The 11,157-nt window shown below is 42.7% G+C and overlaps 1 protein-coding gene across 9 annotated transcripts in view; it reads left to right on the forward strand.

Moving 5' to 3' along the window:
• Positions 1 to 11,157, forward strand: part of MTHFD2L (methylenetetrahydrofolate dehydrogenase (NADP+ dependent) 2 like) — a 65,277-nt gene that overhangs the window by 18,072 nt on the left and 36,048 nt on the right. For 7 of the 9 annotated variants that reach the window (XR_008576870.1, XR_008576871.1, XM_054824134.1 and 4 more), the window contains 2 exons: positions 517 to 609; positions 4,600 to 4,725. Coding sequence is in view for 7 of the 9 variants with exons in the window: in XM_054824134.1 (XP_054680109.1) it covers positions 517 to 609; positions 4,600 to 4,725 (219 nt within the window). In the remaining 2 variants the exon portion in view is untranslated. The remainder of the gene's footprint in view (positions 1 to 516; positions 610 to 4,599; positions 4,726 to 11,157) is intronic. The other 2 variants (XM_054824138.1, XM_054824139.1) reach the window with 1 other exon arrangement.

Raw genomic sequence — 11,157 nt, forward strand, 5'->3', positions numbered from 1 at the left:
GACTGCGATCTTCCTTCCTGTCTATACAACAGAATGTCATGGGAAGCCTCTAGGGAGCTTCGGGACAGGTGAATGACAAACCTGGTTGAGGACAGAGATCCGAACGTGGTGATCTTGTACTTGAAGCTTTGGTTCGTGACAGACAGCTGAGTCTTATTGCACACTATACAAATTGTGCTTAATAAGGTAGACGCTGGATTCCGTGCTGGGTTTGCTCTGTGTAATTCCACTAAATGTAATGAAAGTGATGAAGGACTAAGTCAGTCCACAGTGTATAAATGAATTCATCCTGTGAGAATTTTTTAAGAATAAATGTTTTTTTCAGAAGTGTGAACAGCAAGTGATGTGAGATTTGTGCCTACGCTGAAATAAATGCATGTTGGATGCACCCCAACACAAATCTCATGATCATCTGTACTGTTGTTAATGTACCAAACTAAGTCATTTGCGCCTGAAAGTAAGTGCTGTACGGGCATTGTATGTGTGACAATTAATTGATAATCTCTTACATTTCAGGTGATGCTACAGTGACCATTACTCACAGATACACACCAAAAGAGCAGCTCAAGATCCATACGCGACTCGCTGACATTGTAATAGTAGCTGCAGGTAATACTAGTTGTTGCTAATGCTCCAATCACAGCGTTTAAAACCTAAAAAGTAGACTTTGGTGTCTGTGTTGGTGATGCTACTAGCTGTTTCACGTTTCAGCAAGTAATTGGTGCTCGTGCTTGCTGGGGGTGTTGCAGTAAGTAGGATTTCTTGTCGTAAGAAGGGCAAGTGATTTGGCTCTTTGTTCTCGCCCTTCACGTTTGCAGACTCATAAACTGTTTCTCGTCACATGTGACACCTTTCCCTTAGGGAGACTTTAAAGTGAACTCAAGATTGGGAACCAGTCAGTGCATAGTTTATACAGGTATAATTATGTAAATTAAAACATTCTCTGTGCAGTGCAAAAATCATGAGTCATTTAAATTCTGACAGGAGGGTTTCTTTAAATCAGCTGGAGGCTGCGTTCGTGAAACAATGGTATTATTCCCTTGCTGCTAGAATTAAGGGCCACCTTGCCAAATGAACTGGTAGTTTTGGTAACATAGGTTACTAATGGAGGAATTTTTATTTTATTTTTTTCTTTTACAATTATCTTGTAAAGAGGAGGAGAATGGTAATTGCCTAGAGGAAGGGGTCTGAAAGATCAGCATCTATATTCTTAAGGCAACGCAGAGTGAAATACTTGCAGTTTGACTAGTCTAGACCAAAGAAACAAGCAGAACTCTGCTTCTGAGCAACCTCTGTTTTCTGTTTACGGGCATTACAAATGGAAATATAAATTAATTTAAAGAAACAGAACCAAACAATGCAACTTACTAAAAGCCTCCGTAAAATTCTGCGTCCCCTCGCAGCTCAGGATGTCGTCCTTCTCTCGTACCGTTTTGGAGGACTACAAGAGGATTGTGGCTTTCCTCTTTTCTCCTCCTTTCCTCCCTCTTCTTCATTCTCAAGACTCAAGTCTTGCTTGCTTATTTACAAGATGAAAATTAGATGAAGACAGAAGACCTGTCTAAAGCTCATCACTTCCTGTTGAAGTGAGATGTCCTTTGCTTCAGGGCTTAACTGCACTATCTCTTTCTCATGCCGGGTCAGGCACGAGAAACAGCTCAGTTGTCCCACATGTGATGACTCAGCTGCGGGCCTGACCAGAATTCACACGCTGTAAATGAAAGATGATAAGGTGTGTGCTAACTGCAGATAAACGAAAACTTTTCATCCAAATTCCCCGCTTCTTCCAATTTAATCATCGCTTCTGATTTTTATGCTGAGCATAGTTTGTCTTCAGTTATGCTTGTAGTTAAAATGGTTCGGTAGCAATTCAGCCATGTTTGTTCTTCGCGTCATTTGTAACAGGAGCGTGATACAACACTCGTTACACAACATGAGATATACTTGGAATGATGAAAAAATCTAGGGCTAGATTGTGCAAACGGTATGCAGCCCTGCCCCAGTGGATGCTCTGGGGAAGATTACACTTCAGAAAGGTGGAATCCCTCCAAGGTTCCTCTTGTGACTTGAGAACCGTGCACATTGTACCTTTGGGATCACGCATTCCCCGGAAGTGACCTGTTCAGCGAGTGTTGTGAAAAAAGGTAACTTACTGTGGGAGGTAGGAACAGCTGCTGTCATAGGCCGCTGTGCAAGTCGTGCGGTAGGAAAACAGCTTTTTGTGTGTGTCTGCATAGAAGAGCAAGACTGCTGTTCTCGTTCTCTTTCTGTGCAATACTTTTCGAAGAGCCACCTGCATCCTGGCTCCCGGTTCGGTGACTTGTTGTAGCGAGTCTGTTCATTCTGATGTGGTACTCTATCTGTGAGGAGTTTTCTGTTCACTTGCATTCATGGATTTTGTAACACTTCAAATCGGGAACTTCGGATTTTACTCTTGAGTCTGAGAAAACCCATCTCAGTTAAATTTATAGTTTGCTCTTTTTTTTTTTAGCACCTTTTTTAACTGCTCCCGCTTATGTTGTCTCTCATTCGCCCCCAGCCTTGGGACCCCAGTTTTCCTGCTGACTTTGTAACTATCCATGCCATTTATTCCTTCTCTCTCGTTCCCTCCCAGCCCCTTGCATCATAAGTTCCAACAATGCTGCTCTTGTCCAGCCTACCCCTCCCTGAAATCTGTGTCTCTGTTTCCAGGTGGAGCTTCCTAAACTCTTTCAATACCACGCAGCTTCTGCATTTCTAGCCAAAGCGTGATGTTTCCTCCTAAGCACACCCGGCACTTCCCCTCCCACCATAGCCTTTCCTGTCTTTGCCTGCTATCCCTGCCTATACAGACATCCCACGGAGTCTGTTCTTTTTGCCATCGGCCCAGACACGTAGTAGAAGAATAAGTGCAGCTTTACCTGCGGTGCTTGTGTAGCCACTGCAGTACTGGTAGGGCGGTCATGGAGGCAGTAAGCAGTCTTTGACTAGTCAGCCTGCTGCTTCTGTTGTCTTGGCTTTCCGGTCTGCCTCGAGAGAGAAGACTCATCTGTCTGCTAGGTTTGGAGAGGGCGTAAAGAGGAGAAGGAGCGGGGGTGCCCAATGCCAGACGAAATTCTTCTGAGACAACTTGCGCTGTCCCTCGGGATGTGATCTGTGGTCATCTTGTATAGGAATTACTGATTTGGCAGGCCCTTTTATTCAGATCGTGGCTGGTAGGCGTTCTCAGGAGTTGGCTGTTGTACAGTCCTTGTACCTAAGCTGGGGTTAGGTAGGGCTTTGTTTCTGTTTTGTTTAAAAAAATGATTCATAGTTTTCTACAAAAACTACCAATGAAAGATTTTCCCACATTCTTCAGTCAGTGCACTTCAGGAATAGCTGCTCTAACGCTTATCTCTTCCTACTCGGTATGTAAAGTAGGCCTAAGTAAATAGATCTGCTCATTTGGTTTGGGGGTTAGTTTATTTGTTGCTATTAAGTATTTGGCCTATTATCAAACCATTTTACAAAGGGTGTAACTGTGCAGCTTCCGTTAATACGCTTCCATCCCTATCACAGACAGATCATTTACCCCCATAAGGCTGAGGCATTATCCAATTACCAGCCAGCTTGCGATGGATTGCCTAAGAGTGTCATGAAGTAGACGCAGCCAGATGTTATCAAATGGCATAGGAAAGAATGTGAGGTCTTGGCTTGCCCAACATTAGAAGCAGAGTTTCAACCTGGTGTCCTATGGGGGAGTGAGAAATGGAGAGCAAAGGAGGTTCTTGTATTGCCAGTATCTAAATGACTGACTGGCTGTGATCCAGCATTTCAAATGAAGCCAAAGCCCTCGTACACTGGCACTTGCCTCCAATAAAACTACAGTCCCAAACCATATGGATTTTCCTTCTTTGGCTTTTTTGTCTTCTCCCCGCCTGAGAAAAAGCCACTTTGCTGGGGAGAGGGGAGCTGAGACTCCCCCTTTGGAGATATTCTATTACTAGGATGAACATTCCTCACAGAGCAGAGAACTGAGAGAATTGCTCAAGAAGCGAGGTGAATTGTAATTTCAAAGTTTGAATTTCCTTTCACGCCAAGTTGGAGGTCACACAGTAGAAAAGAAATTTAGGAGGTCATTTGAAGTGAAGACAGAGAAAAGATTGCCGCTGTCGCGATTAAGTTACGATGGGTGAATGATGATGATGATGTGTAAAGGACTGGATCTTCTTGGCTCTCCGACAGCACGCGGCCACTTCAGTCTCAGATACTGCGTTGCCTTAATATTCCATGAGATGCTTCATTTGTTTTGACTGTCCAGGCATAACATTTCAGATGTCTGGTCACACGTGATGCTGCTGGTTGTAAAGCAGTGCTAGAACGTTTGTTCAAAGATAGTCTTTATTGCTATTAAAATTGCTCTCTGCATAGCGGAAGCCTGCTGAACTCCTGTTCTTGAAAGGGAGGTCTTTTCTGTGCGTCAAATGGAGCTCTTAGGAGGGAAACTGGGGAATAATTGTTTTCTGTATGTGATGTATCAAGAAAAATTCCAGCGAAGGAATGATACCCCTTGGTATAATTTGAAACTGATGACCGAAGACTACCCGGCCACGTTAATCAAATAGATCTTGATGATTCCAGGTATCCCAAAGTTGATTACAACTGATATGGTCAAAGAAGGTGCAGCTGTGATTGATGTAGGCATCAACCATATCCACGATCCTCTTACGGGAAAGACCAAATTAGTTGGGGATGTGGACTTTGAAGGTCAGTGAAACGCACTTTATATGAACCTGTTGGATAAATATTTTGAAGTTTGTGGGATTCATTTGTGATAAATACTTGGAATAGCTGGTGTCTCGAATGAGATGACACTTGCAGGAATTTTTTCTAATTTATTTACTTAAATAAGAAAACAAACTTATGCTCTTAAGAAATGGTATGTTATTTAAGAGAGGAAGTGTTACTTGTAATTACACATACCAGCAACCTTTAAGAGATGCAGATGAGCTCTTAAGGCAGCGTGGTGGCAGAAGATGCTTGTCTCCAGGTTTCTCGAATCATTTGCGAGTGAAGTGTTCCAAGAGTAAGCAATAAAAACGGTTTCTGCTCTTTCACAAGGACTCCCACCATTCATAGCAAATACTACTGTACCACAGCTTCTCCTCAGGCCTCCTTTTACTCTCTCGCTCTACGCTTGTACGTGAAAATGTTCACTTCTGCTTTAGAGGTACCGTTTATGGTAAGGCTTAATGTGGGTTCATCTTGAGCTGTTGAAAATCTTGGTCCAGGCAAGCCTAGCAGATAAAAATTGATGTTACGTATTGATCTTTTTACGTTTAATGTGTTGCAGAGCAAGTTCACAATGTAACTTGATTAAATATCTCTCTTCTGGAGGAGCTCCAGACTGGAATAGCAGGATTGTTGCAGTGGAAAATTAAAGCTTATTGGCAGAGTCAAGTGTGGGAAGCTTAGACAGCATTTACCCACATTATTAATGGTTCTCAACAGTTCCTTATTTTGATAAGTATGAAAATCACCCACAGGTTTTTTTCACGGTTATTAACATCTTGGCTAGCATAATGTCTCAAAGCTTAATTATATTCAAAATGTTTCTAGCCAGCTGTATGTATTTGTAATTACATCACTCCTTTAGTTCCTGCGGCTTTTACTCATCATACACGATACCTGTCTGTTAAAGTCAACGAAATTACCCGCACGAGTGTAGCTAAAGGATTGTCTCGGCATGCATTTGGAAATGTATAACCGTATGTGTACAATAGACCTTTAATAGACAAATACTCTTTGAGTACAACTTGAAAATTTTTTTGTTTTGTTATCCTGCTTGTACTATCAATCACGAGTAAAAGGTTATATTTTCTGTTTTCAGAACTGAACTAAAGTACCGAGAACTTTGAGGATTTTTTGTTTGTTTTAGGAGGTGTGGCAGGAAAAAAGCTATAACTCTTACAAACATGAAATCTTACGCTTTTTGTTTCTTTTCCTTTAAATGCGAGACCTTCTGAATGTAATATAGGTGTAGATTCCACGGCAAGGCCGTGATTCAGAGTTTCAGCAATGCGCTGTATGTGTCTCGTCATGTCTGCTGTGGGTTGTGCTCAGGATTTTACCTGGGGGGAGGGAAGATCCAAAAAAGAGGGAGGAACTTCAACTTGGATTATGCCACTACAGTTGCAAGTAGCATTTCACTGTGCATTGCCAAAGGGAAATTGTTGTTGGTTCATTGGTATCGGTGAAAGTTTCACTAAATCTCTGACAACAAAAAAAACATCCCAGTGTATACAGTTCTAAATACTAAAAAGTCGATCGCCCTTGCCAAGTATCTGATTTGGCAGTTAGAAAATGGAACGAGCTGGTGTATTCATGTAGCAAATCATTTTATCTGTTTCCTCTGTTTGATCGCTTGACTGAATTTCTATTTAAGCCTAAGTGAAAATGATTTTTGCAGGTTAAGGACAGGTACATAAATGGCTGGCATGGCGTACAACACTTGTTTAACATGGTGTAACCCACCGGTATCTGTGGTCTCATCATCCACTACTTCAAGTTTAAAAATGTGGCCGTGAGGAGAGCAGAGATTTAACTGGACAACCAGAGGTTAAATTTGATTTATAAGCAATAGATGGAAATGGCTTACTTGACCAGGTCCTCTGACTAAAAATCACCCGCAGTGGAAAATAAGTCTATTATTAGATGGGTGGAAACTGTTTTGACTCAGTCGTCATGTCCTAGCAATACTTGGATGCCATCCTCTAATCTCTAGGGGGTAGGTTAGAAGCTAAAGTTAATTTTTATCTCTTTGATCAACAAAAGGATGCCATTTCAACTTTTTTTTTTGAATGCTGTTCGTTATTAAATTCAGTGTAAGAAATGTCTGGAGGAAAAAATTCCTCCCGCAGGCCAAGAGAATTTGATAGCTGCTCAAAAAATGACTGTTGAAGTTTCGAAATCTGTTCTAAAATCTGCATTTGTTTGAGTCGTGTCCGCTTCTGCTGTAGGCAAGAGAGTCGCATGCAGTCACCCGCAAGCCAGAGACCTTGCTCTTGACAACGCTTCCCACACTGGGCTGAGGACAGACCGCTGGCTTATGCTGGTGTACCTGTGTACACGCTGAGGCAAGGAACACACTTTGGCTGTCCTTTAAACTCCAGAAGATGAGGAGGAGCAACAGGATTGTTTAGTTTATTTAGAAAAAATTAACACCATCAGCATCAGACCTGTGCTTATCACTATTCCAGCTGCTATAATGGTTGGCTCTGTGGTGATGGCGTCGGGGTACCTCTGTGCTTGTCAGGCTTAACCGTTTATTTTGGGCAAAAGTCCCAGGCTGTATTATGGATTGTCTTTAAACAGTATTTGGACTTCCCCAGTCCCCACGTGTCCACTTTATTTTGGCACTCCAAATGGTGTCCACCTTAAAAAAAAAAAAAAAGGGGGGGGGGGGCGTTGTTGGTTGGGGGGGTGGGGTTTTTTTGTTGTGTTGTTTTTGGTTTTTATTTTGGGTTTTTGTCCAGAATAGTCCTGTGCAGTTCTGAGGTATCTAAAAGAACCAGACAGGAAAACGTAGTGCATGTGGAGGTCAACTGCGAAGCGCTGAGGTACGTAGCCTGATCTTGCTAGGATATCTTAAACTGCGTGCGCATCTCTCCATGTATAACCAGCAGAGCGCCTTCAGCGAACCCCTATTTATCTTAGGAATTGGCCAAAATACATGGTCCAGGGAGGGAGCACCCTGGGAGGTGAAGTGACAGGGAGGAGGAGAAGCCTTGGCACCCTTAGATTATTGCCAGCGCCGTTTTAGTTAATTTGGGGCAGCAAGTTTCAGTCGCAGAAAGGGAGACATGTTTCGATGAACAGGGTAACGCACGTGTGGGTGTACTTGGCCCTGTTTTATAGGGCTTTTGTTGCCACAGCAGTAATGCTAAGGGAGGAGGAGGAGGGCTACAAGGACCAGGAACATGAAATAAAGCAACAACTTACACAGAGCATTTAACTGGAACGGCTTTTTTGGGTGGAGCACCATTTCCAGGAGTGACTGGTAGAGCAGGGTGGTAACACGCCAATGTAGCAGCTAACCTTTGAAACTGGAACTGGAAATGCCCGTGAAACCAAAGCGTATACGACTCGAGCGGGATTTAGTTTAAATGCTGCCTATATTTCTTTATCATTCTTCCCATATCTTTGACAAACAGACAGTAGCGCTGGTTTTTGAGTCTTTATTGTATGCCTATATAGAAAAGAAATCTTTTATGCGAGACCTTTGTAGGTGATGTAGTTGCAATATCAGCGGAGAGGTTTATAAATGAGAATCGTTCTCCCGACTCGTCTGTTTTGCACAGCCTAGGCAATGTAAAAGAGATTCTGGAAAATGGGTGCCACCAAGAGCGGGGGCGGGGGGTGTCCCAGTACTGAACAGCAGAAAAGACTGCCTCAACAACAAATAATCGATGTGGTCACGGGTGATGGATGTACATTATGAGCTTCCTTTGAATGAGGGATAACTGTACACGGTGAATGCAGGGGAACTAGGGAAATGGTATGCTGAATAATATTAAGGCTGAGAATGGACCGGATTCGTATATCGTTTCTGGATGGACCAAGTGTACCAAAAAGAAATCGGCTACAGGACTAATGACTACAAAGTCATCAGGCAAATTGACAAGTTTGTTGAAACTTGTTCATGTAGCTCAAGAGATTTACCACCATAATCTTCTAATCGAATTTCTTAATGGAAATGATGGTCCTGCAGTTGTACCTTAGCTACGGTTTGCGGGAAACCCAGGCTTTGCGACAGCAGTCGCTTCCGAAGGTTGTTTGCTGACGCTTTGCGTTCGTTGTGTTACCTCCCAGGCTGTAGACTTCCCTTTAGACTATCAGATCCTTTCTAACTTATTTCTCTGTGCAGCTTTTCCAAACAGAGAAAGTGCACGTTCCCGTTGCTTTTGCTATAGCTTTTTTAAGTTAATTTCTCAGGTGATTTTGAAGACCTGCTATTCATTTTGCAATTAATAATTAAGTCCAGTCTGCGTAATCTTGTCACCGTATTGTTGCTCTGCAAAAGTAAGAGGAAGCATTGCCTGTTGCTACGGTCCGCTAGTGCAAGAAATAAATAAGCATGAGCATTAGGCTGTGATGGCAGGCGGCCAGGCTGACTGAGTGCTAGCTGGTGGCAGTAAGCTGCTGGATGGCCAAGTCTAGGTACTCTGCAGAACACTATGTCGTGCAGAGGTCTAAGTCATCTTTGCTGTCTTGCATTGCTGCTGCTTACTGTCACAAGGCTACAGCGATACCCCATCTACCTGTCTGTGCTAATCAGCTGAATGCAAAGAAGCTGTTGCGCATAACCTTATGCTGTATTTTTCTGCCCGAGATGCTTCTGTCGCTTAGCTTTTAGAGGGACCGGAGGAGGAAGGATGTATGCGCTATTAGAATTACAGTACTTGGGCCAGAAGTCCTTGACCTTCCTTTATCTTGCTGTTAAAATAAGTGCAATAAGAGAAACGAGGATAACATCAAAAAGAAGGAACTGTGAGAAATGGGGTAGATGGTTGCTGGGTGGTATTCCACAGCGCGTAGTGAGAAGAATCCCAGAGCGTGTAGAGCAGAACAGGGGATATCTACTGTGATTGCTGAGCACGTGATTCTCACTGGTGCAGTGCTGCAGGGATGCAGTGTTGCAGAGTAGCTTTACAGGGACTCATAAAGCTGTGTGGAAACAGTGCCGAGGCAGAAATTACTCTGCATCACTTAATGCAGATGCACAAGACCCAGAACTGCCTTCAGGTTGAGACTTGCCCTTGGTTTGTGTGATTAACCCTGTTAGGTGTCTGATGTCCTTACCTTTAAAGGAACCTAGGAATGAAGGGCTGTTTCCAAAGCAGTGGGTCCTGTTTTTCAAGGAAACAATCTACATTTCATTTCTTCTGAAGAATCAAAGGAAGACTTTAAGGTTCTACAGAAGCTGCAAAATAGCAGCTCCTCCCCCATAGGCACCTAATTTGCACGCCAACGTTTTCCAGATTGGCAGAGAAAAGCCTGGGAGAAGGGCACGCATCTCGAGAAAAGCAGACTTAAAGCTAGGGACGAAGTTAGGCTGTTGCTGAGGAGCAGAAACAAGACCTCCTGGAGGAACCGACAGTGCGGCACCTTACTCGCCGACGTGAGATGGGTCACGCTGAGGTGCCGTCTTGGAACTGTGCTTTGGCCTGCTATGTTTCCCAAGGACAGGAAGATCTGCTTACGGTTTTGAGGGCCGGGCTATTTTTTCCCCGTTTGGTCGCTGGCATCAGTCTTGGAAAATTGCATTCTCTGTATCTGTATTTACTCTTACAGCTGGAAACTTACCAGATGGTAGTTTCCCCAACATAGACACCTGTTGTGCATTTTAAAATCCAGATCGGCTTTTCTGAATAAGCTATCCGGGTGGTTTTATGCTAAAACTCATACAAAATATGTCTTCTGCCACACTGACCCACAGGGTTTCCATAATGATAGAGTACGGGTAGAGAAATTCCCCAACAACTTGTGAAAACAGTGTACTGTGTGTTTACTGCCGAGTACGGTTACTAACACTAGAGGCAATGAATGTTGTACATGATATTCATTAGAAGGCTTTCTTTAGGTAAGGATGGTCCGGTTGTGGATTGTACCTCTTTGTAAGTAAGATAGAAGTAGTTCGAATAATACCGCAAAAAGACGTATGTAACATTGGCATGGAAAAAAAAACTTATTTCAATTTAAAATGCCTAAAATATGTTTTATGTTAATTACCGTGTTCATTTCAGATGTGGGTACATGTCAATAATTATGACATTAATCTGGGAATTTATAGTAACTGTATTAACCATAAATACCAATCTCAAATGGTAGGTAGTTTTAAATAGTGTAACTATTAAAAAGACAAATTATTTGTGTTTGAGAAAATTAAGAATAACTGTCATATGACATCTTAATTCCTTTGTGGTAATTTGCATGTAAAAAAACCCACATTGCAATTTGTTTACCTTTCCAAATATTTTAACAGTATATCTGGTGGTACCAGTCAACTGAGCAATTAAAACCCTCACAGTTGTAATTACCATCTGTCCTCAGTGAGGCTTAATCTTCTGTTCTTCGGTTCAGCGAGATATTCGCCGTTACCTTCTGGGAATGCTTGTCTTAAGTCCCTGCCTTGGGGAC

Source organism: Grus americana, chromosome 4 (genome assembly GCF_028858705.1).
Source record: "Grus americana isolate bGruAme1 chromosome 4, bGruAme1.mat, whole genome shotgun sequence".
NCBI classification, from domain to species: domain Eukaryota; kingdom Metazoa; phylum Chordata; class Aves; order Gruiformes; family Gruidae; genus Grus; species Grus americana.